The sequence below is a fragment of the Thalassophryne amazonica genome, chromosome 15 (assembly GCF_902500255.1).
Source record: "Thalassophryne amazonica chromosome 15, fThaAma1.1, whole genome shotgun sequence".
In the NCBI taxonomy this organism is placed as follows: Eukaryota; Metazoa; Chordata; class Actinopteri; order Batrachoidiformes; family Batrachoididae; genus Thalassophryne; species Thalassophryne amazonica.
In genome coordinates, this window is record NC_047117.1 from 5648511 (window position 1) to 5676223 (window position 27713).

A 27713-nucleotide genomic window follows, 5' to 3' on the forward strand; every position below is an offset into this window, starting at 1 on the left:
AGAGAAACTCACAGTAACGACCAGGTGGACGATAGATAATAACAAATAAAACTGGTTTTTGGGACTTCCAATTTGGATGGACAAGACTAAGAGTCAAGCTTTCAAATGAATTAAAGCTCTGTCTGGGTTTTTGATTAATTAATAAGCTGGAGTGGAAGATTGCTGCTAATCCTCCGCCTCGGCCTGTGCTACGAGCGTTCTGACAGTTAGTGTGACTCGGGGGTGTTGACTCATTTAAACTAACATATTCATCCTGCTGTAACCAGGTTTCTGTAAGGCAGAATAAATCAATATATTGATCAATTATTATATCATTTACTAACAGGGACTTAGAAGAGAGAGACCTAATGTTTAATAGACCACATTTAACTGTTTTAGTCTGTGGTGCAGTTGAAGGTGCTATATTATTTTTTCTTTTTGAATTTTTATGCTTAAATAGATTTTTACTGGTTATTGGTGGTCTGGGAGCAGGCACCGTCTCTACAGGGATGGAGTAATGAGGGGATGGCAGGGGGAGAGAAGCTGCAGAGAGGTGTGTAAGACTACAACTCTGCTTCCTGGTCCCAACCCTGGATAGTCACGGTTTGGAGGATTTAAGAAAATTGGCCAGATTTCTAGAAATGAGAGCTGCTCCATCCAAAGTGGGATGGATGCCGTCTCTCCTAACAAGACCAGGTTTTCCCCAGAAGCTTTGCCAATTATCTGTGAAGCCCACCTCATTTTTTGGACACCACTCAGACAGCCAGCAATTCAAGGAGAACATGCGGCTAAACATGTCACTCCCGGTCCGATTGGGGAGGGGCCCAGAGAAAACTACAGAGTCTGACATTGTTTTTGCAAAGTTACACACTGATTCAAGGTTAATTTTAGTGACCTCCGATTGGCGTAACCGGGTGTCATTACTGCCGACGTGAATTACAATCTTACCAAATTTACGCTTAGCCTTAGCCAGCAGTTTCAAATTTCCTTCAATGTCGCCTGCTCTGGCCCACCGGAAGACAATTGACTATGGTTGCTGGTGTCGCTAACTTCACATTTCTCAAAACAGAGTCGCCAATAACCAGAGTTTGATCCTTGGCGGGTGTGTCGTCGAGTGGGGAAAAACGGTTAGAAATGTGAACGGGTTGGCAGTGTACACGGGGCGTCTGTTTAGGGCTACGCTTCCTCCTCACAGTCACCCAGTCGGCCTGCTTTCCCGGCTGCTCGGGATCTGCTGGAAGGGAACTAACGGCGGCTAAGCTACCTTGGTCCGCACGGACTACAGGGGCCTGGCTAGCTGTAGAATTTTCCACGGTGCGGAGCCGAGTCTCCAATTCGCCCAGCCTGGCCTCCAAAGCTACGAATAAGCTACACTTATTACAAGTACCATTACTACTAAAGGAGGCCGAGGAATAACTAAACATTTCACACCCAGAGCAGAAAAGTGGGGGAGAGACAGGAGAAGCCGCCATGCTAAATCGGCTAAGAGCTAGTAGCTGCGCTAAGCTAGCGGATTCCTAAAAACACACAAAGTGAATAATGTGTAAATGATTTAGAGGTGATTCAGCAGAGGGAGTGCTTTAGTTAAGGCACGTGAAGATTACACTGTGAAACAAATCATTATCTAGTTAACTAGATCAATCTAACTGTGCAGATTAAACAGATACAGCAAAACACCGCTGTGCTCCGGAACAGGAAGTGATACAATACCGCAGTGAGAGCCAACCACCAGTAGAGGCAAGCAAGAGCAAAAGTTTAGTTAGTATATGATGTCTTATTTTTCTTATGCCTTATTATTTATTATTATATATCCTTTTTTCTTGAGCTGCTTGGGTGGGTAGGGAGAGTTCCCATGGGATAAAAAAGCTTTTCAACCTACCATCCGTGGTTCTCAAGACCACGCACCTAGTGGCTCACTCTACTCTTTTCTGCTCTCCTTTTTTACTCTTCCTTTTTAGATATTTAGATATACCTTAGTATGCTGGCATAGTTCCTCCTTAGAATTGGAATATAATATATAAGATATACCTACTGAATTTTCATGTATATTGCAGCATAAATCCCCATCACCAATGAAACAAAATCATAAGCACCAAGTGCATTATGCAATCTGCAATCTCACCACTAGATGACACTAAATCATACACATAGTAGCTTTAACAATGATGATTTAAAAACTGTCCAATATTTGAAGTTCTTTTTTCTTAATGGTTATTTCAGGGACACAAGTGGTTTCATGGATTTACTTTGTACTGATGCTTCTAAAAATGTAAAATTGTAACTCCAGAAACATTTTGAATTGTTGAGCAAAGTGAAAAAACAAAATCTTGCTCTCAGCTCAGTCGTTTTTTCACTGTTGTGGTATAAAATGGACATGATGTCCTCTTGTAATCATTCGGGAAAAATAAATGAAACTTAAATACCAAACAGGAGCACTTAGTCACAGAACACTTGTACACCACTGTCCTACAAATTAGGCCATGACCCTTGACCTCTGACATTGCTGCAGTTGTAGCTCCAAAAGCACAGTAAAGAATCATCAAACATGTAGTGACATAAATATTCTGGGGATGTTCATTTTCACACCACAGCGTGTCATGTGACCAGTATGTCACTGTTTGTTTCATTACATTTGCTTAAAATCTTCCATCAGATTAACCACATCACAAATGTGAACAGGCCAATCACAACATAATGCATAAAAATAACTAGAGGCGGGAGACAACCGGGTCAGTGGGCGTGGCTCCTTTCATCCAAATACACCATATGTACTGTTGCTGCATCTAATTGTACTTGGGGGCGAGGAAAAGTAGCTCAGACTCAGTAAAGTCCAAAAGAACTGCAATTCAAGTCAGAATTCCAAGTCAGGTACTCGGGCAGGATCTGTGAAGACCGCAGTCACCGAGCTGACATCACAGCGGCGCACACAGTCGGCAGTAAACAGAATGACATTTTCATTTTTACTTGTATTTAGTGTTTGATGGCGAGTTTATGTAATAAACGTGTCTGCTGGTTCCTGAATTCACTTGTTGCAGGTTGTAAACTCATGGGAATCCCCCTTCCACGAGCTTCCTTCATTTTGACTATGCATTGTGTATGTGGTGCCCACATCTGAAAAAGGACAAGCTTGAGCGTGCACAGTGGAGTCCACCAAGCTAATCCCAAGTGTCAAAGGTCTCTCAAACCACCAGAGAGTCGAAGCCCAAGATTGACCAACCCTGGAATACAGAAGAAAACAGGCTGACCTTCTTCAAACATCCAAAATCCTGCACCACACACACCAAGAGTTCTCAGTCCGAGTTCATCCTCCGACAGCGTGCATGATGGGAGCAGCATGAACAGTTTTAAGTCCAAACTCCACAAAGATTGGTCAGGTCTTGTTGACCCGTACCATGATGTCCTGTGCACCAACAGCATTTCCTGTATATTCATTTTGTGAATTGTTCTGTCATTTATGTTTGTATCATGGCCCAAGCAGAGGGTCACCCCTTTGAGTCTGGTCTGCTTGAGGTTTCTTCCTCAGAGGGAGATTTTCTTACCACTGCTGCTCTGGGGGTTAGTAAGCTTAGACCTTACTTGTGTGAAGTGCCTTGAGGCAACTCTGTTGTGATTTGGCGCTATATATAAATTAAAAAAAATTGAAAAAAATTGAAATGATGTTTTCATTGATTATTTTACTCTGAAGCTCACTGTATATTCCACATTTTGTTTTCTTTGTAATGCACTGAGCAGTAGAACACAGGTTGAAGTCCTCTGGGCAGAAACCTCTTTTTGTGCTGTTAGTACTTTAGTTAGTACATTGTTTTGCACCTGTTTGAAGCTCATCTGTGTTTTTAGGCACATTGTTAATTTGCAGCAGACACATTATCAGATTAAATTATTGCATGTGCTGAAGGTTATCTGTTTTTTCTGTTTGCAAGATAGTTTTTTTTTTTAAATGTAAACTACCTGCTCAACTGATGCAGAATCAAAATCAGAATTTCATTATTGTCCTGTAAATAGAAATTAGTGTTGCAGCAGCAGCAGTTCCATGACAAAATACCATCAGACAAAATCCCATCGGACAAAATCCCAACGGACAAAATCCCAACCCCTTATTACAAAAGTGGACAAAATGTCTCATGAATAAATATAAATATAAAATATATATGTATAAATATAAAATAATAACACATATATACATTCAAAATATTTTTATTTATAGTTCATCACACACACATTTAATTACTTTTTTTTCACACTTTCAAATAGAATATCACAGTTACTTTAAACAACTATGGTGTCACCTCAACACAATACTCAATAGTTTGAAGCTGAAACCTCTTAACAAGTGAAATGAGACTTTGGAATGAGACTAGGATTTTGTCCACTTTTGTAATAAGGGGTTGGGATTTTGTCCGTTGGGATTTTGCCCTGTCACCAGCAGGAGCTCACAAAAGACGAGGTATACAAAGACAATAATATAACAATATTAACAGTGAAAATAAGACCCAATTAAAAGTTTACAAATCAGACATAATAAAAACAATACCATATTAAAAAGCACCATACACATACAAATGTTGAATGTTCAATCCAGGATTCATGCCAAAACACTACGAAGTATTGCAAAAGTGCAATGTGTGGATGTGCAAGTAAGCAATAGTAGTGCAAGATGCAGGTGGTTTGATTGATTTACTTTATTTGCTTATATCTTTATAACATGTCAGTATTGTGGCCTATGTTGGCCACCGTAGCAGTTTGGATCCATTTGCATGTTTTCAGAGGAGGGTGTATTTCTCTGTTGGCTATAATGCAAATAAATGTTTGAAATCCTTTTTAAAACTTTCTGGAGCATCTGCAGAAGTTGGTGGAAACAGGTTTGCTGCTGCTTCTTCCTCCTCCATCTGAACCCAGAATTTGAGCTTGCTGTGTGACTTCTGTGGGTGTGTTGTTGGTTCTGATGGAATGTTTTCCCTCATTGGACTGTGACGTCTTTCGAGTTATGTGAACTTGCAGCTACAAATGAATAAGTTAGATTCAGTGTTGGAAGCTACATGATGAAAAAGTTCATAGGGAACAGAAAAGGAAACAAACCTGCATATCAGGACTGATCTCCACCACTTCTCCATCACACCTCTTTGCGCTGTACGACCATTATTTAGGAGACGTGGGTGGATGCACAGCAAGGTGGCGATGAGCAGAAGAGTAATGAAATAGTGGGAAAGTTTGCCTTTCTCACCGTCCACTTGTCAGCGGGGAGGGACAGATGGAGGCGGAGGAGGATACTGAAACAACAAGAGAGACGGCAGAACAATGAGAGGATGATGAAGAGTGAGCAGAGGAATGACAAGACAGATGATGGAAAGGATGAGTAAATGAACAGAGGAGATAGCAGGAGGGAGAGAACAAATATTCTGAGACTACCTCTGGCTTTCATGCAGGTCCAGCTGTGACCAGACTGTTTCCCTTCAGTAAACATCTTATCCAGCCTCCGCGTGTCCCGGCAACAGCTGTCCTGACAACCCAAAGGGGAAACATCTTTAATATTGTTGAGTATGCACAGAAAACATAAAGAGAGCAGCAACGATTCTTTGATATCAGTATGAATAATTATATTTGTGTGCATTTATTTTCTTTCATATCAATGTTTCTTTCGTGGTAAACTTACACTCAACAAAAATATAAACGCAACACTTTTGGTTTTGCTACACTTTTGGTTTTGCTCCATTTTGTATGAGATGAACTCAAAGATCTAAAACTTTTTCCACATACACAATATCACCATTTCCCTCAAATATTGTTCACAAACCAGTCTAAATCTGTTGTAGTGAGCACTTCTCCTTTGCTGAGATAATCCATCCCACCTCACAGGTGTGCCATATCAAGATGCTGATTAGACACCATGATTAGTGCACAGGTGTGCCTTAGACTGCCCACAAAATGGGAGCAAAACCAAAAGTGTTGCATTTATATTTTTGTTGAGTGTATTTTAAACCGGTCGTTTATCTTTGAGCTGCTCAGTCATTTAAATGTTTCCTACAGAAACACAGTGTTCAACAGGCTGTTTATTTATTTATTTTTATTTCGAGATTTGTGGTGTCTTTTGGTGTAACTTGAAGTCGGATCCTTAAGTCAGCTCGTCAATCAATCAATCAATCAATCAATCAATCAACATTTATTTATAAAGCGCTTTACAGCACCGACTGGTGTCCAAAGTGCTTAACATTAAAAACACAAATTCACAAAATAAAACACATATACAATAAAATTTTAAAACACATAAAAAACAGAACATGTCACCTCCCCACTAAGTGTTAAAAGCCAGTTTAAATAAATAAGTCTTTAACTTAGATTTAAAAAGTGCTCGGTCAGGAATAGTACGTAACTCAAGAGGTAGCTCATTCCACAGTCTGGGGCCAGCTACCGCGAAAGCATGATCACCCCAGCGTTTATATCTTGACCTTGGAACATCTAAGTAAAGCTGGCCAGACGCCCTTAATGTCCTACTGTAGGTGCGCAAAGTTAAAAATTTCAGACAAGTAGGGATGTGCAAGGCCATAAATAGCTTTAAAAACAAACATTAAAATTTTAAAATCAATTCTAAAACGAACTGGAAGCCAGTGGAGTGAGTACAGGACGGGCGTAATATGCTCACGTCTAAAAGTGTTTCTTAAAAGACGAACAGCAGCATTCTGCACCAACTGGAGATGACTGATTAATGCCCGAATAAAGTGCATTACAATAATCAAGTCTGGAGCTGATGAAAGCATGAATGGCCGTCTCAAGATCACGTCTACTGAGAAAGTGCTTTATTTTAGCCAAAAGGTGAAGTTGGAAAAGTCTAGTTTTGACAACAGAGTTTATCTGTTGATCGAACCTCAAACTCGAACCTTCACAGCCTCTTAAACTAATATCTCATGAATGAGGCACTGTTGACACTGTTTAGGAATGTTTGGGACCTTTTTGCCAACTCCTGGTAAAATATATGGATTTCCAGAATATGGAAATGAATTTCTGTCTGAAAGGAGCCCAACGTGCTGCTGCTGCCTTTGAAGAAGAATTGCTTTGTTTGGCTGCTCTTGCAGCAGAAACAAAGGAAAGAAGAAAAGAACTACTTGGCAAACCAAAAAGAACTTTAGCGACATGTGTTACAACTGTTTTGCAAATGTTTGCAGAAGAATCAATTCTGTTTTCGACCCTAAAAACTGTTTGTGAACTGTTTTGCAAGCTTTTATGAACTCTGACAAAACCCTAAATTTACAGCGTTCAGCGGCAGTCACGACGCTGTCAGATCCTAGCTTTAGAGCTCCTCAGATCTCCACTCCTGAAGGTGCTTCTTCAGAACTGCCATCATGTGGAAATGGACAACCCCAGGTCAGAAAAAGTTGTGACAGTCTGGAAAAAGAAACAAACAAAAACAAAACCCAGCGACTCTTACATCTACTTTTGACTTCTATTTCATTGCACAGTTTGAACCAAACATGTTTCCTGTTTTGTGTGGTCATTTGGGGTGCAACACATTCCAAAAAATTAGGACGGCAGCAATTTAGTGCTAGTAATGAGGTGCACAAGCAGTTTTAATAAAGAGATGGTTTGCCGATCGATTTATTTGTGCACTGTGGGCGCTTCCTGTGAGCTCAGTCTTTCTGGTTCAAGCCTGATGTCAGTGAAGTGTGTCTGAGTCCCTCCAGGGCTCCTTGGATGATTTACATGCTCCTCTGTGGTCTAGACATCACTCACTCTTCTCAGTTTACCTTTAACAGTTCCAGGATTGTATGGCCGGTCAGATATACTCTACAAAACTTCAAAGATTATACAAAATAAACTAACATAAAGCAATATTTCCTTTAAAGAGATGATCTCTTTGTTGGTGCTGCTCCGTTTGTGGATCTGTCTGAGCTCAGAGATCTTCAGCTCACAGGGGAAAACCACTTTAAGACAAAAAGGAAGTGGTGTTCCGACTGTTATTAATGTAGTCGGGAATGGCCTGGATCAGTCTGAGAGCTTCTGAGCTCATGATAACAGCAAAAAAAAAAAAAAAAAAAACACTTCCATGACTGAATATTAACGTCTGTGTTTTCTGCGACACTGTAAATGATTGATGCAGTGACAATGACGTACTGTGTCCTGATACCGGCGTCATGGTCCTGTCAGCTGTCTCAAAAAAACTTGATCATTTTTGTAATATGTTGTTTGTGTTTCTCAAGAATTACATACATGTACAAATACATGTCACCTTTGGATTAAGTTAATATAACAAACACAGTGTGGATGAGGAACCGGTCTGCCAGTGTTTAGACCTGGGCTTGAATCCTGCTCATGCTATCTGTCCTAGTCCCTGGAAGCAGACAGCTGTAACACTGGCAGCTACGAAGATACAAGATCAGGATCAGAATTGAATTTATTGCCACGTAAGTTCTCACATACAAGGACTTTGACCTGGTGTCATTTGTGCATAAACAACAATAAAAGAAAAGGAAAAAATACTTCTGTAAGAAGTAAAGGAGTCAGCTAGACAAATAGGCAAAACTACATATGTACACTGTCAAATAAATATAGTGGAATGGGGCTGTGCAGATGAACAGAACCTTACAGTGCATGGATACATTCTGAAGTACCGAGAACGTAAGAACTTCAGCATGAACATGTTGGCGACAGCACTTAGGAACCAGTAATCCAGAGGACCAGAGACGTCATTAAAACTGTGACGTCACAGTTCCTCCTCAGTCACAGATGATTCACCAGACAGTGAAGCAGGTCCACACTTAGAAAACAGTTTATTTGTATCCTGTGATTGGACAAGATATACGGATGGAGCACATTATGACACACATAGATGTTGACATGTAAATTGCTATATGTTACAGTTACACTGCAATAAAATGTATTTTATAGCAATTTTTATTTTTTTATCTCTTCCACTTTGTGTGTTTTTCAGGGACCTGAGTGAAAACGCCATCCAGGCTGTTCCCAGGAGGGCCTTCAGAGGAGCAGCAGACTTGAAAAACCTGTGGGTGACCGTGCACACATACACGAGGCGTGTGTTACCCAACGTTCAGTAACACACATACACGAGGCGTGTGTTACTGAATGTTTAGTAACACACGTACACAAGGCGTGTGTTACTCAACGTTCGGTAGCACACATACACAAGGCGTGTTACTCAACGCTCAGTAACACATATACACGAGGCATGTATTACCCAATGCTCAGTAACACACATACACGAGGCGTGTGTTACCCAACGCTCAGTAACACACATACACGAGGCGTGTGTTACCCAACGCTCAGTAACACACATACACGAGGCGTGTGTTACCCAACGTTCAGTAACACACATACACGAGGCGTGTGTTACCCAACGCTCAGTAACACACATACACGAGGCGTGTGTTACCCAACGCTCAGTAACACACATACACAAGGCGTGTGTTACTCAACGTTCAGTAACACACGTACACGAGGTGTGTGTTACTCAACGTTTAGTAACACACATACACAAGGTGTGTGTTACCCAACGTTGAGTAACACACGCCTCGTGTACGTGTGTTACCCAACGCTGAATAACACTCGCCCTTTGTATGTGTGTTACTCAATGTTCAGAAACACACGTACAAGAGGCGTGTGTTACTGAATGTTTAGTAACACACGTACACAAGGCGTGTGTTACTCAACGTTCGGTAGCACACATACAGGAGGCGTGTGTTACTCAACGCTCAGTAACACATATACACGAGGTGTGTGTTACTCAACGTTCGGTAACACACGTACACGAGGAGTGTGTTACTCAACGTTCGGTAACACATGTACACGAGGCGTGTGTTATTCAACGTTCGGTAACACACGTACACGAGGCGTGTGTTACTCAACGTTCGGTAACACACGTACACGAGGCGTGTGTTACCCAATGTTCAGTAACACACATACACAAGGTGTGTGTTACTCAGCATTCAATAACACACATACACGAGGCGTGTGTTACTGAATGTTTAGTAACGCGTACACGAGGCGTGTGTTACTCAGCATTCAATAACACACATACACGAGGCGTGTGTTACTGAATGTTTAGTAACACGCGTACACGAGGCGTGTGTTACTCAACGTTCAGTAACACACATACACGAGGTGTGTGTTACTCAACGTTCAGTAACACACATACACGAGGTGTGTGTTACTCAACATTCGGTAACACACGTACACGAGGCGTGTGTTACTGAATGTTTAGTAACACGCGTACACGAGGCGTGTGTTACTCTACGTTCAGTAATACACATACACGAGGCGTGTGTTACTCAACGCTCAGTAACACATATACAAGAGGTGTGTGTTACTCAACATTTGGTAACACACGTACACGAGGCGTGTGTTACTCAACGTTCAGTAACACACGTAGACGAGGCGTGTGTTACTCAACGTTCGGTTACACACATACACGAGGCGTGTTACCCAACGTTCAGTAACACACGTACACAAGGCGTGTGTTACCCAATGTTCAGTAACACACATACACAAGGTGTGTGTTACTCAGCATTCAATAACACACATACACGAGGCGTGTGTTACTGAATGTTTAGTAACGCGTACACGAGGCGTGTGTTACTCAGCATTCAATAACACACATACACGAGGCGTGTGTTACTGAATGTTTAGTAACACGCGTACACGAGGCGTGTGTTACTCAACGTTCAGTAACACACATACACGAGGTGTGTGTTACTCAACGTTCAGTAACACACATACACGAGGTGTGTGTTACTCAACATTCGGTAACACACGTACACGAGGCGTGTGTTACTGAATGTTTAGTAACACGCGTACACGAGGCGTGTGTTACTCTACGTTCAGTAATACACATACACGAGGCGTGTGTTACTCAACGCTCAGTAACACATATACAAGAGGTGTGTGTTACTCAACATTTGGTAACACACGTACACGAGGCGTGTGTTACTCAACGTTCAGTAACACACGTAGACGAGGCGTGTGTTACTCAACGTTCGGTTACACACATACACGAGGCGTGTTACCCAACGTTCAGTAACACACGTACACAAGGCGTGTGTTACCCAACGTTCAGTAACACACATACACAAGGCGTGTGTTACCCAACGCTCAGTAACACACATACACAAGGTGTGTGTTACCCAACGTTGAGTAACACACGCCTCGTGTACATGTGTTACCCACGCTGAATAACAGTCGCCCTTTGTATGTGTGTTACCCAACGCTGAATAACACTCGCCCTTTGTATGTGTGTTACTCAATGTTCAGAAACACACATACATGAGGCGTGTGTTACTGAATGTTTAGTAACACGCGTACACCAGGCGTGTGTTACTCAACGTTTAGTAACACACATACACGAGGTGTGTGTTACTCAACATTCGGTAACACGTACACGAGGCGTGTGTTACTGAATGTTTAGTAACAAGCGTACATGAGGCGTGTGTTACTCAACGTTCAGTAACACACATACACGAGGCGTGTGTTACTCAGCGCTCAGTAACACATATACACGAGGTGTGTTTTACTCAACATTTGGTAACACACGTATACGAGGCGTGTGTTACTCAACGTTCAGTAACACACGTACACGAGGCGTGTGTTACTCAACGTTCGGTAACGCACGTAGACAAGGCGTGTGTTACCCAACGTTCAGTAACACACATATACAAGGCATGTGTTACTCAACATTCAATAACACACATACACGAGGCATGTGTTACCCAACGTTCAATAACACACATACACGAGGCGTGTGTTACTTAACGTTCAGTTACACACGTACACGAGGCGTGTGTTACTCAACGTTCAGTAACACACATACACGAGGCGTGTGTTACCCAACGTTCAGTAACACACATATGGGTGATTCTTTAACTACAGGCACTATTTGCCTTGTAAATGTAATTTCCACCACACCATTGCCTTACAATATAAAGCGCCTTGGGGCAACTGTTTGTTGTGATTTGGCGCTATATACATGTGCTCTGATGTCACTGTTTATCTCCATAGAAACTACCCAAACAATCTTTCATACAAACTGTTTAAAGGGACATTACAGTGTTGTGGTGGAAATTACGGCAATAGTGTGGGACAACTACATTTTGTTTAAAAAAATCACAACAGTTGTATGACATTGAATACCCCAGTTATGTTTTGATTATTTTACTGATATTTTATTCAGAGATATTTTAATACAGTAGAAAAAAAAGTCTGGGTGTGGGACAAGCACAAAACGGCAATATTTGCATATAATGATGCTGAAAAAAGGTGAAAAAGTCATCATAGACTACTAGAACAAATTTCTTAACACACTTTCATTGTAAAGATAACTATAAAAGTGTGAAATTTCCCCTTTTTTTCTGTTTTTCATACAATATGATCAAAGGACATAATAAGTGCCCGTAGTTTAAGACTCACCCATACACGAGGCGTGTGTTACCCAACGTTCAGTAACACACATACACGAGGCGTGTGTTATCCAACGCTCAGTAACACACATACACGAGGCGTGTGTTACCCAATGCTCAGTAACACACGTACACGAGGCGTGTGTTACTGAATGTTTAGTAACACACATACACGAGGCGTGTGTTACTCAACATTCGGTAGCACACGTACACGAGGCGTGTGTTACTCAACATTCGGTAGCACACGTACACGAGGCGTGTGTTACTCAACGTTCGGTAACACACATACACGAGGTGTGTTACTCAACATTCAGTAACACACGTACACGAGGCGTGTGTTACTCAATGTTCGGTAACACACATACACGAGGCGTGTGTTACTCAACGTTCAGTAACACACATACATGAGGCGTGTGTTACCCAACGTTCAGTAACACACATACACGAGGCGTGTGTTACTCAGCATTCAATAACACACATACACGAGGCGTGTGTTACTGAATGTTTAGTAACACGCGTACACGAGGCGTGTGTTACTCAATGTTCAGTAACACACATACACGAGGCGTGTGTTACTCAACGCTCAGTAACACATATACACAAGGTGTGTGTTACTCAACATTCGGTAGCACACGTACACGAGGCGTGTGTTACTCAACGTTCAGTAACACACGTACACGAGGCGTGTGTTACCCAACGTTCAGTAACACACATATACAAGGCGTGTGTTACTCAACGCTCAGTTACACACATACACGAGGCGTGTGTTACTCAACATTCAATAACACACATATGGGTGATTCTCTAACTACAGGCACTATTTGCCTTGTAAATGTAATTTCCACCACACCATTGCCTTACAATATAAAGCGCCTTGGGGCAACTGTTTGTTGTGATTTGGCGCTATATACATGTGCTCTGATGTCACTGTTTATCTCCATAGAAACTACCCAAACAATCTTTCATACAAACTGTTTAAAGGGACATTACAGTGTTGTGGTGGAAATTACGGCAATAGTGTGGGACAACTACATTTTGTTTAAAAAAATCACAACAGTTGTATGACATTGAATACCCCAGTTATGTTTTGATTATTTTACTGATACTTTATTCAGAGATATTTTAAAACAGTAGAAAAAACGTTTCTTTACCATTCATTTTTATCATTGAAGATCAAAAGTCTGGGTGTGGGACAAGCACAAAACGGCAATATTTGCATATAATGATGCTGAAAAAAGGTGAAAAAGTCATCATAGACTACTAGAACAAATTTCTTAACACACTTTCATTGTAAAGATAACTATAAAAGTGTGAAATTTCCCCTTTTTTCTGTTTTTCATACAATATGATCAAAGGACATAATAAGTGCCCGTAGTCTAAGAATCACCCATACACAAGGCGTGTGTTACCCAACGTTCAGTAACACACATACACGAGGCGTATGTTACCCAACGTTCAGTGAACAGGACTCAGTGAATAACATTTTTGTGTCTTTTTCTTTTTTTATCAGCCAGCTGGATAAAAACCACATCAGCTGTATTGAGGAGGGGGCATTTCGAGCTCTGCGCTCTCTGGAAGTACTGTGAGTTTTCTGAAAAACTTCTTTTTTAATTTAACCTGATAAAACTAGAATGGCACTCAGTAAAGTACCAACCCACAACTAGCTTTGTGACACATGTACGCCATGTGTGGGAACCACGTTTACAGACACTTTACACACACACACACACACACACACACACACACACACACACACACACACACACACACACACACACACACACACACACACACACACACACTTCCAGAAATTTAGTTGAAGCAACTGGACTTTCTGTTTAGCTGCAAAATGTTCTGGCACTGATTCAAGTGACTTTACGATGAAACAACTTAGGCAGCGTCTGATCTTAGCCTGGACACCTGAGAACCTACACAGAACTGAAAATCACTTCCTGTGATGCCATTTGCAGGTTGGATCTTGGGTACGACATCATTTTGTTCCAGTCTTTTTAATATTCTCTGTTCAAGTCACTTTCAGGCTGAATTAAAGCATTGGGTTAGTTCGGGTTGTGCATGAATGGACGTGTGCGCCACTGGCTTGTCATATTTCTGTCTGTGTCCACTGGTTGACTTGATTGTCACCATGGTTCCTCACAGCGTTAGAGCTTCATGAAGCTTGGTTTAAGAGTGGAGCATGAAGTTAATTCTATGCTAATGGAATTACAATGACAGCAAAATCCAGTCATAATTTAGTTTATCATTAACATTTTTTGCTTTGATTGTAATTCTGTTATCATATAATTACTAATGATGCAAAGAACTCAGTGAATTTTAATGTAATGTCTATTTTGGAATTTAAGAGCACATTTTTATGACCCTGATTGATTTCCATACTATCAGTTAATGTGGTAAAAGAGCGCCCCCACTGGCACTTGAGGATATTTAAATCAGTTAAACAGAGGAGAGCTGGGAATTTAATTGATTTTATGTATTTTTTTTATTGTTTGATATTCATGTTCTCTGCCCCTTTTCTTTTCCTCTTTTCTTTCTGCGTGTTTTCTGTCATTTCTTTTTCTTATCCTCCCATCACCTCTATCTGTTTATTCCCTTATTTCTTTTTATCTGCTCTCTCTTATTTTTCTTTTCTTCCATCTTTGTCATTCTTCATGCTTGTCCTTCAACCATACTTCTCTGTCCATACCTTCATTTCATTGTTCTCTCTCTCTCAGCACGTTGAACAACAATAACATCAGCAGTATTCCCGTCTCCAGTTTCAACCACATGCCGAAGCTCCGCACGTTGTGAGTCTCCCACCTGCTCTCACTACATTACCCAGAATGCCACGGTGCCCTTTCAAGCCATAGGTCCTTGCTGACATAGACAATGAACCTTAGATAGTCTGTTTGTTTATTTATTGATTTATGGCCATTTTCATACTTCTCCTTCGATCCTTCCTTTCCCTGATCTCTCCTTTCCTTCCTCCATTTTTCCTCTCTTCCTTCGTCATGTTTCTTGTCACTTCCTCTTCTCCTCTGTTTGTCTTCCTTCGTACATTATTATTTCTTTTGACTCTATTCCATCTGTTCTGCAATATTGCCGCTTCATTCATTCTTTCTCCTTTGCCCACTTTCACTCCTTCCTTCTTTCTTGTACTTGTGTTATTCTCGTTCATTTCATCATCCTCCCATTTCTTCATTTTCTTCTCCATTCACTAACAAACTAATTTTCCCCAATTTATCAGCCGTCTCCACTCCAACTCTCTGCGCTGTGACTGCCACCTTGCCTGGTTGTCGCCGTGGCTACGGCAGCGGCCATCTTTGGGCCTCTACACCCAGTGCAGCTCTCCGCCCCACCCTGAGGGGCCTCAACCTCGCCGAACTGCGCAAGAATGACTTCGCCTGCCCAGGTACAGTCACAGATTGCGGGTCAGCGCACTTACCGCCATCTCCCCACCTCAAAATACCGTGTCTTTAATTAGGTATTAAAGCTACATGAAAAAAAGTGTATTGGTTCAATATGAGCCACTACATATTATTCTGAATGACTTAAAACATTCTGCAGATGTTCAGGTTTAACTAGAATTTTCTCCTCCTTTAAAATCAGCGGACTCACTTTCAACTGTGTGTGTGTGTGTGTGTGTGTGTGTGTGTGTGCGTGCGTGCGTGCGTGCGTGCGTGCGTGCGTGCGTGCGTGCAGGCCACGGCGGCAGTGCCTTCGTTCAGCCGTGCAGCCTGGCGTCGGGCTCCTGCCCTCCGATGTGCTCTTGCAGCAACAACATCGTGGACTGTCGAGGGAGAGGCCTCACTGCCATCCCCGCCCACCTTCCAGAGGCCATGACTGAGATGTGAGTGTCCCAGAGTACTCATGGGTGCATTTAATTAGAGTCCAACATTTGAAAATAATATGAGATGTTAAAAAATATTGATTAAAGTCATCCTGGATTCACATCTGCTTTAAAATCTGGTCAAATCTTCATCAACCCCAAGGACTACAACATCGTCAGATGTTTCAGAACTAGATAATCAAACACGTGGACATGAAGACAGTAACACCCGAGGCAATCTGACAGTTGACTGCAATGACCTTGACTTTCACCCAAATGACTGACTAAAATTCTGGAATCCAGTTTTGGGCCACAATTGGTCCAAATTGCTTGAAAATCAAATTGTTTCACCTTGAGTGGAAAATTATTTTTTAATGGCAATTTTGGGGCCAGGCTTTATTGACACAACAACTTTGGTAGGAATTAGTAAAAGGACCTGGGACAAGCATGCCAGCAAACAGGCAGGCACACATGACCTTGACCCCAGTGACTGGCCCTTGGTAAATTTAACCTTGCTGGTCAATCCTCCATATGTGTGTGTAAAAGCTGATGCAAATCAGAGGGAATAATGTACAGATTGACCTTAGACCCCAATGACCTTGACCATGCTGAGTGACTTTTGGCAAATTTGAGCTTTCCTGGCCAATTCCAGAGCCTCCCCACATATGTGTGTCAAGTTTGGTGGACATTGGAATGAAGAAAAAAATCATACTTTTGACCTGTGACTGGAATGACCTTGACCATGTATGACTGTAAAGTGTTTGAGACAGTGTGTTACGATACGATACGATACACTTTATTATCCCCTTAGGGAAATTTGTCTTGGACTCGTGCTAAGTGCCTTTACAAAAAGAAAACAAATACAAGTAAAAACACAGCCACATCTATAACAAATTAACATGACAGGAAATCAAGAGAAACACCATAAGTATTGCACAATTCCGGTTTTAGACATTATTGTTTAGCAATTTGATGGACATGGGGACGAATGAGTTTTTGAGTCTATTCAGTCTGCTCCGAGGGACTCTATACCTTCTCCCAGAGGGACGGAGAGTGTACTCTGTGTGAAGGACATGAGCTGTATCCGTCAGTATCCTCTGAGCTGCTTTCAGGACAAGCTCTTCGTAGAGTGAAATGAGGGGCTGATATTGTTTCTTTCCAATTATCTTCATTACATTGTCAATTTGTCTGTTAAGTTTTGTTTTAAGTTGTACAGAGAGGTTGCCGTACCAGGCAGTCATGCCATATCTGACTAGGTAGAACTGCCTGGTAAAACAACAACATTATTTTTTGATTGACTCCATACAAACAAAGTCTGCAGAGGAAGTAGAGTCTTAAATGTGTCTTGAACAAGCTGTCCTCAGAAGCTGAATAACCATGAATGAAGGAGACATGTGATGGAAGACACCAAAACACAGATGACAACTGTGAAGATATTTTATAGTTAGAAACATTCTTGTATCCATCGCCCGATCCTGTGCTGTGGTTGGTAACGTCTCTTTCTTTGGAATTTTTTTTATAGTCGTTTGGAACAGAACGGCATCAAGTCTGTCCCTCCGGGTGCTTTCACCTCCTACAAGAAGCTTCGACGAATGTAAGTCTTCTGAAGACACATGAAGTCATGCATTTGGACATGCAGTTGGAGACATTCATTGCAGTGTCGACCACGAGGGTCGTCTGATTTATCTGCACAAGTCAGCGTGACCTCTCTGCAGGAGCTCACATTCTTTGCTCTTATTTTCATATTTTTGCCAAAGGTTGAAGGAATATGGTGCTGACCAAGCAGAAGGAATAAATAACAATTTATAAAATTTTGCCCAAGCAAACATAGTAAGTCCCTTCGGCTGCTCCCTTGTTTGCACTCGGGGTCGCCACAGCAAATCCAAGGTGGATCTGCATGTTGAATTGGCACAAGTTTTACGCCGGATGCCCTTCCTGACGCAACTCCACATTACATGGAGAAATGTGGCAGGGGTGGGATTTGAACCCGGAACCTTCTGAATTGAACTGTTCTAAAACAAGATTTGCTGTATATCATCTCCACTACCATGTAAGACGATACTTTTTCGTACCTTTCTGTAATGCCTAATTTAATATCAGACAAGCTAACTTAGCCTCTCAGAAATTAGTCTGATTGTTTGCAAGCAAATAATGTATCGTCTTAATATGTTTTCATTGAGTAACCTCTACCCAATTACTAATTGTATGACTTAGTTTACTCTTACAGCTAGATGTATTTGTGTATGATTAGCTCCACACAAGCAGCATACAAGGATTCAAAGATTTTTTTTTGTTTGTTTGTTGTATTGTCATACCATATATGTTTCCACATGACATGATACAAAATTAGGTTTCAAAAGCTCCCGGGGATTAAATAAACTAAACCTAGACTAGGGAACATAACTAAATACATTAAAAGCAAGAATAAAATAAAATAAAATGAAAAGCAACACAGTTGTAATGAGCAGCATGACACAATTACTGTATAAAAAACTATATGGTTGTGCAAATCAGTGGTTGTTGTGCAAATATACAGGTGTTCAGAAGTCTGGTTATTGTGCAAAGTTCCGGTGTGCAAGGCCAAGGTGTTGTGCAACCAAGGTATTAACAGATTTACTCATCCGAGGTAGTGTAGTTAATGTTAATATGCGATAACCATGTATGAATAGCCACTTTGTAAAAACATTCACACACAAAGTAAATATAAACCTTATTCTGACCCATTACGTTGTTTCAGTTGGATTCATCATCACAGAATGTTTTTGAAAAAGACGCATGGGAAGTACTTTAATTCTTTGTCACGGAAGTTACTGAAGAAATGGGGCATTTTTAAAGAAGTCCATCAGTGTTTGTCTGCTCCGGGTGAGTTTCTCAGGCTGAACCAGAGAATTCCAGCACTTTTCTCCAACAACAAGAAAAATAAGTTATTTTAAAAGTTGAAATATAGTATATTATATGAATTATTATATGAATATTAATTAATTATTATTATTATATTAAAATAAACAACAATTGGAAGTGAACCTCATCAGGTCTTCTTTTTCTTCTTCTTCTGTCGAATTTATTGGCGGGTAGCAAACTGACATGGTGCATTACCGCCACCAAATGTTTGGGTGTAGAGTGTTAATGGAGTCTGACATCTTCACCGGGTCCCTGAAACAGAAATCTTTTCAGAAACAAAAACAAAAAAATAATGGTATTAACCATGTACAATTAATTTTAAACGTTTCTGTTCCAGAACATTAAAAATAGTTTGGTTTTGTTTTCATTCCTAGCAAAATACCAAAAGTTGCTGGTTTTCTTTTTCGCTCCATGAACCAGTTCAAAGCCTTGCTCACAATCAAATTCTCACACAAGAAGCACCAGGACCTTAAAGACTTGGACCCTCATTCTCCTGAAAAGATATCGGCATCACCAAACTCCTCTGACCAGTGACCTCACAACTCCATGAGCTCTTGATTGAAACCCTGGATTTGTGATGATCCAGGACAAAAAGAAACCCAGACACTCTGATTCCTGATTCAGTATCATGACTGCTGCAATCAGCATATCTGATTCCACAAACATCACAGCACTGTCTGCAAAGTCAAGGTCAGCCAACGTTTCCTCACCAAGACAGCCCTCTAAGCCACTAAATCCCACCACTCTAGGCAACATCGGTCCAGGAGGGGTGTGGGGCCTTTAGGACATTTCACCTAAAATGTCCTGATGATGCGGTCATCAGTAGACTGACCGCCAAGGATTATGTGTCCTATCTATTCCGGGATCTTCCAGGACGATGTGACGTACTGGATGTACAAAAGCGTGTTTGGAAAAACATCACAATGGAAAGGATTTTAAAAATACTTCAATTCATATACTAAATATTTATTTTTAAGATCCACACCTTAAGGTTGAACTCACCCAATGAGATTACAGTGTTTACACTTCCAGAGTGGAAGTTCTGACCTGCCAGCAGGACCCGTGTGGTCTTCATCCATCTCCGTTGTGGTTTTCCTGCTGTTGTTGGATTTTCCTGAAGAGGCAGCGTTTGATATCGCTGCCATCTGACGCCGTCTGAAGGCCTCACCTGATGACTCCAGATCATCTCTTTGTGCTCCAGCACGTTTAGATTCTGCACATTAAACCACAATAGCAAAGTTTAGAGCTTCACGGGTTTCCCTTTCTTTCTTCTTCTTCTTTTTCTTTTTGGCTTTTGTTGCATGAACTCATTTGCTTCTTTCTTTCTCGTCCCGTTTCCAGCCCCAGACATTCTTTCTCTCCATCTCCGTCTCTCTGCGGTTTTCCTCTTCTCCCAAATGTTTCTCCCCCCACTCACACATCCTGTCCTCCTCTGAGGCTTGATGACATTTCCAGCCTGGTTCAGGAGGTTTATCTCCTAATTTATAGTGACAGCTGAGCGGCTCACTTGTGGCACTCTTTGCCTGATTGTATAATCTAACATGATGCGGTTTGGCCAGAAACACCAAAATCACAGAGATAAAAATTTCATCTTGGCCACCGCAGCAACGTCTCCTTCCATGCAGACTTTGATTTTTGTCTTTGTGACTTCTCCAAAGGAGGTTATGTTTTGGTGACTGTGGTGGATCGTGTCAGGATATTTAATTTGTCTTAATTGCACGTTAGCGTAATTTGAACTGATTTTCGTGAACCTTGTGGAAACGTTGGGTTTGTGTGTTTTAATAATTTTTCTGAAATGTCTTAAATTCTTAGCATTGAATAGCTTGATTCAATACTATTTTAAATGGAGCATATAAGTGCGGTCAGTCAGTGCACTTGTGGGTGTATCTACATTCTTAAAGGGGTCTTATTGCATAAATAGTTTCAAATATGTTAAATATGTTTTGGGTTTTACTTTATGTCTTACAATTTCCAGTCTGTGTATGTAGAAACAACTCTGCATTGAGATTCCCATGATGTATGTCACAGAAATCCACACCTGGACTTCAGTGGACACGCCCATTAGATAATCTACACTCTGTGACACACCCACTCCATCTATGGGTGAGGGAGGGGGAGATGCCACCCCTCTCTGGAGGGAACTCAGTGGCCAGCAGCAGCAGCTCCTTTAAAATTAAAGTGACAGGCACAGAGATGTCATTTCTTGGAAACAGGAAAATTCAGTCCTATTTATGAAACTCACTGCATAACGCGACCCAAAGCTGCACATGTGGAAGGTTTGAATCCAAACAGTCAATGACTCCATCAGTACAACAAAGTATAATTACAGTATAGAACAGATGAGTCTTTATTCTAGATCTAAACAACTCTACAGAATCACATTATTCCACAGAAGAGGTGCACAATAAAAAAAAAAGACTCTGTGACCTGTTAACTTCTTCTTTACCTTTGGAAATCAGTTCAGTTCATTTTATAGTTGTCTCTGGAGTTGAGCACAGGCTCGATGGACTGCAGGGACTGCATAGGTCTAAAGGGAAGACGGGTCTTTATTGCAGCTGTACATACTTACACACACATATATACACAATAATTTAACCCATCCTACTTATGGTTAAACACAGCTCCAGATATAGAGATGCTGCCTTGGTCCGGGACAGAGAAAGGAGCAGACACTTAAGTTGTGCTCTTTGGGCCCTGTCCCACTGGGGAGAGGATTAATTGCGCATGAATTGAGTATACAAATTACGGGCGTTCGTTGTCGTCTGCAACAAAAATGGCCAAAAATGACAAATGTCCCAGTATGAATTACGGATATATTCATAATATATAGCGAATATATGATGAACAATCACGGTTATATAACGCATGTAGTGAGGAAACGGATCCGACGCATTGCGATTATCACGGCAGTATTACGGGTGTATTATGAATGCATCACGCATGTGTTGCGTGTGCACGGCATCTGCATTGCGGTCATAAAATAAGCGCACTCGGGCCGTCTGCATCACTACTCACACCAACAATACTGCCTCTGGAGCATTTGCTGGACTTGGACAAGTTGATCACAGAGTTAATGTTCATTTTGTCATGCGAGGGTTAACTGTTCATGAGTTTGGGGAGCGGGAGGGGGGAAAGCCACTCCGGGTGTGAGACTTTTTTTTTTTTGAGAGTGTCACAGAAAACAGACTTCAGCGTGAGTTGTGGCTAAACAGCAACTCTTACTTTTGTTGGTGTTAAATAAAAGTCCTGGATTGCAGCAGCTATTACGTCTGTTTGTTATGCATTCACAGATTGTCCGCAAATCAGCTGCAAAGCAGATGTAATAAAAACGCTTTATTCGTGGCCAATTTGTATGCATTCACTACAACATATTTTAGTTTGTGATGTGGACATGATGGGCACGATACATATCTGTTCTACACACTGTCCCAGTCCGCTGTCAAGCCGCAAATCCCCGTCAGTTGCGGATATCAGTGGTTAACAGCAGATATACAGCGCATAGAGTGAGTATGTATTGTGTATGAATTGAGTATGTATTGAGTATGTATTGAGTATGTAAGGCGGATGTTATCCGCAGCCAAAATTTTGTGCAGCTCAAAAATCCTGGAAACGGAAAAAGGTGCTTCTGCAGATAATTGCGGACGTGTGCAAGTGTCAGCCAACTCATACAAGCATGTTTCACACATACTGCGGATGTTAAGCGAATATGAGCCAATTTTGTGTGCAATCCATACGCAAATCCTCCTAAACGCCAGTGGGACAGGGCCCTTACTTTAATGGATATATTTTGGTTTGAAACCTGGAGCTTACCTTGAAAAAACAGCTGAGCTGTTTCTTTTGCAGAGACCTAAGTAACAACCAGATAGCTGAAATCGCTCCTGATGCTTTCCATGGTCTCCGAGCTCTCAACTCACTGTGAGTAACGTGTGTGTGTGCGTGTGTGTGTGCGTGCTGACATCAGGTAAACTGTTTGTTTCCTCAAAGTTGCTCCCCAAAGGATGGGCTGTTAATTATGTGTTGAAATTGGATCATGTTTGGTCAAGATGGAGCGTTAGACGTAACTTTATGGTAAGTAAGTAAGTAAGTAACTTGAATTTACATTGTATTTGTTTGTTTGTTCCTTCTTCATGACATCTTTCTCTGTAACGAATGTTCATTTTATATATGGTGTCTTTAAAGTTGTAGTTTAATAAGAAAAGTTTATTGGTACAGTCAAAGGCTGAACCTGAATGTTGCAGAGTAATTTAACCTTTAGTTAACCAGGTTAGTCCCATTGAGATCAAGACCTCTTTTGCAAGAAAGACCTGGACAATTATTAAGTTTCCAATCCACCTAACCTGCATGTCTTTGGATGTGGGAGGAAGCCGGAGCACCCGGGGGGAACCCACGCAAACAGGGAGAGAACATGCAAACTCCACACAGAAACAGGTTGGAATCGATCCCATGACCTTCTTCCTGTGAGGCAACAGTGCTAACCACTAAGCCATGAATCAATAAAAACCGCTTGGAGTGGAGGAGTTTAAGTATCTCAGGGTCTTGTTCACAAGTGTGGGTAAGTTGAAGCGTGAGATTGACAGACTGATTGAGGTGGCGCCTGATGTTTCACGGACGCTGTACTGGATTGTCGTGGTGAAGAGGGAGCTGAGCCAGAAGGTGACACTCTTGATTTACGTTCCTATCCTCACCTATGGTCATAATGACCGAAAGAATAAGGTCACAGATACAAGTGGCGGAAATGAGATTCCTCCATCAGGTATGTGGGCTTACAGTCCTGCACAGCGTGAGAAGGTCCACTCTCTGGGAGGGACTCAGAGCAGAGCTGCTGCTTCTTCACATTGAAAGGAGCCAGCTGAGGTGGTTTGTGCATCTGGCGAGGATGCTCCATGGTCGTCTCCCTAGGGAGGTCTTCCAGGCACACCCAACTGAGAGGAAGACACAGCTGGTTTGGGAACGCCTCTGGATCCCCCAGGATGGCTGAGGATAGGGAAGTGTGTGATGGAGATGGGCTGCAGGCGCTGTGAGCTTCATGCTGTTGTGTCTTTGCAGGGTTCTATACGGGAATAAGATCACTGAGCTGCCTAGCGGACTCTTTGATGGCCTTTCCTCTCTGGAGCTGCTGTGAGTCCAAACCACAACATGCACATATTTACATTGACACCAACTGTGAGTCTGAGTGGGTCCACGGCTGTTGGTTGTCTGGACAGCTGTGATGCTTAAAGCGGGTCACAGGAGCGATTTTAGACAATGAAGCAGCTCAGACTTGACTTCTGCTCTCTGGTGTCTCACAGGTTGCTAAATGCCAATAAGATCCACTGTGTGAGATCATCGGTCTTCAAAGATCTGGAGAACTTGGCTCTGCTGTCGCTGTATGACAACAAGATCCAGAGTCTGGCCAAAGGAACCTTCAGCTCGCTGCACAGCATCCAGACACTGTGAGACCACAGCATCGACTTGGTTTTAACTTAATCTCCTGTGTTTTGTTATTTTTTTGTTTTTGGTTGCTCAAAAACTGCACAAAGGGCACTTTGAAGATATTCTTTTACTTTTGCCAAACATTTCCTCAGTTCAGTTGTAAGAATCTTGTTTTGTTGACTGCTACAGTTATCAACTTAAAGCTGCAGTGTGCAGAGTTTAGGGACATTTATTATCAAAAATAGAATCTAGCATTCAGCAAAAAAGACGTGGAATCAGTAGTTGCTTCCCTTTACACTGTCTACTGGTTGCTAATGCAGGCTAAAGAGTTTGGGAACCAACTTTTTTGTTACACAGGAACCCTTCAAATGGTGATGCAAATTGGCACAAATTCTCCTGAGACGTTATCCTTTTGAAAAAGCAGAGTGTCCACTTGAATTTCCAATAGGCGGTCAGGTAGGGGTCAAGTGAAGAATTACACAGGGGTCCGAATTTACAAGTCCTCCAATCATACTGAAAGTTATTCCACATTATTTGTCTGATCATAAAGATTCCAAAAAGGCACAGTTTGGACCATCTATGATTGAATGTTTTAGAGTTATAAAAAAAATACCAATTTGAACATTGTGGACTTATTTTCTGATGCTATGTTCTCTCTGCTGTGATTTATTTTTTCCCATCAGCCACCTGGCCCAGAACCCCTTTGTGTGCGACTGTAATGTGAAGTGGCTCGCCGACTTCCTACGTTCAAACCCCATAGAGACGAGCGGGGCACGCTGCGCCAGTCCTCGCCGGCTCGCCAACAAACGCATCGCACAGATCAAGAGCAACAAGTTCCGCTGCTCAGGTCAGAGAGTCAACACGTGTCCAAAAGAATAATTTAAAAATTAAAAACATTCTAAGTTCATTAAACTGTCCCATAAACTAAGAATGTACAAAGGGCAACTTTGTAAAAGCTTATTTTCATCTTGAAGGTGTCACATTGTGTCAAAAAGTTTTTTTTTTTAAATCTTCCTTCAATTAAATATCACTGGAGTTTAAAACTGAAGGTCCTCAAAGTCCCAAAACTGTCTGTGCACGTGGACACTATCCGAACATGAAACCCAGGACTGAAACAGTTCATTTAAAAATTCAATTTTGAGCTGTAAGACACATCTACTGTGCTACATTCAGCTGTTACACCACCGCCTCCGGGCCATAAGTATCTGGACAGGGGACACATACATCTGACTTGTGTATACAGTAGTGTTCAGAATAATAGTAGTGCTATGTGACTAAAAGATTAATCCAGGTTTTGAGTATATTTCTTATTGTTACATGGGAAACAAGGTACCAGTAGATTCAGTAGATTCTCACAAATCCAACAAGACCAAGCATTCATGATATGCACACTCTTAAGGCTATGAAATTGGGCTATTAGTAAAAAAAAAAAAGTAGAAAAGGGTGTGTGTCACAATAATAGTAGCATCTGTTGTTGACGCTACAAACTCAAAACTATTATGTTCAAACTGCTTTTTTAGCAATCCTGTGAATCACTAAACTAGTATTTAGTTGTATAACCACAATTTTTCATGATTTCTTCACATCTGCGAGGCATTAATTTTGTTGGTTTGGAACAAAATATTCCTCCATTTCTCTTTAGGCCAGTTGATGTGTTCTTTGGCAAATTGTAACCTCTTCTGCACATGTCTTTTATTTAACATAAATTAGCTTCACACAGCACTTACAGGTAACTCCAGACTGGCTTTGATCATCCTGGAGCTGATCAATGGGTGAGCCTTTGCCATTCTGGTTATTCTTCTATCCATTTTGATGGTTGTTTCTGTTTTCTTCCACGCGTCTCTGTTTTTTTTTTGTCTATTTTAAAGCATTGGAGATCATTGTAGATGAACAGCCTATAATTTTTTGCACCTGTGTATAAGTTTTCCCCTCTTCAATCAGTTTTTTAGTCAAACTACGCTGTTCTTCTGAACAATGTCTTGAATATCCCATTTTCCTCAGGCTTTCAAAGAGAAAAGCATGTTCAACAGGTGCTGGCTTCATCCTTAAATAGGGGACACCTGATTCACACCTGTTTGTTCCACAAAACTGATGAACTCACTGACTGAATGCCACACTACTATTATTGTGAACACCCCCCTTTTCTACTTTTTTTTTTACTAATAGCCCAATTTCATAGCCTTAAGAGTGTGCATATCATGAATGCTTGGTCTTGTTGGATTTGTGAGAATCTACTGAATCTACTGGTACCTTGTTTCCCATGTAACAATAAGAAATATACTCAAAACCTGGATTAATCTTTTTAGTCACATAGCACTACTATTATTCTGAACACTACTGTATATATTTGCTATAACTGAGTGAGAAAACAATTCAACAGGTGTAAAATTACCAATGTGGCTCCCTAACTGAAATGTGCTGCATGAGACTTTGATTATTTCTGTAATCACTTCATGTAACTGTCAGGTTGTGTGGCTATTGTGCTTCATGCAACTTGTAACCTGCAGGTTTCACTGTGTAAAACCCGACTTGCTTCACTTCCTCCCTGACCGTTTGATGTTCTGCGCCTTCTAAACATTTTGCCTGATGTGCTTTTCTTTCTTTCTTTTCCACGGCAGCTAAAGAACAGTACAACATCCCAGGTGATTGTGTTTGTTTTTTTGTCGTGCAGCCATGTTGTTACGATGTTTATCATTGGAGGCGTGCAGAATTGATAAGTGTGTGTTTGCAGGTACTGATGACAGACGTCTGATCTACGACTGCAACAGCAAACCCGTGTGTCCCGCCAGGTGTCGCTGTGAAGCCAACGTGGTCGACTGCTCCAACCTCCGCCTCACCAAGTTCCCTGAACACCTGCCGCCCTCCACCGAGGAGCTGTGAGACTCAGACATGAGCACAGAATGTCATACAGCGTGGGTAAACGTGGGCGTGGCATCAAAGCGGGTCATCTCCTGGCAACAGGGTGCATCAGACTCGGTCTGCGTTTATGCAGTAATTTGGTTCTTGGTCTGATGTTTTTGCAGACGCTGTGTTTGTTTGAGCCCAACCCTGACGGTTCTCCCTCAGGGTTTAACGCTCACCGTGTCCACAGATACGCCGCGTTCATTTTTATTTCAGCAACACTTTTATTTAAAGTGCACATGCTTTACTTTGGGACGTCCTTGAAGGACCACAAACATCCTGTGATGATGCACACGTCCATG

The 27713-nt window shown here is 41.5% G+C and overlaps 1 protein-coding gene across 1 annotated transcript in view; it reads left to right on the top strand.

Moving 5' to 3' along the window:
• LOC117526270 (slit homolog 1 protein-like) overlaps window positions 1-27713 on the top strand; it is a 138832-nt gene that overhangs the window by 66354 nt on the left and 44765 nt on the right. Inside the window, 13 exon segments of the mRNA XM_034188325.1 lie at window positions 8900-8971; window positions 13885-13956; window positions 15104-15175; window positions 15616-15721; window positions 15723-15780; window positions 16071-16218; window positions 17720-17791; window positions 22942-23013; window positions 24145-24216; window positions 24387-24530; window positions 25194-25357; window positions 27129-27152; window positions 27242-27386. Of these exon segments, the coding sequence (XP_034044216.1) occupies window positions 8900-8971; window positions 13885-13956; window positions 15104-15175; window positions 15616-15721; window positions 15723-15780; window positions 16071-16218; window positions 17720-17791; window positions 22942-23013; window positions 24145-24216; window positions 24387-24530; window positions 25194-25357; window positions 27129-27152; window positions 27242-27386 (1221 nt within the window).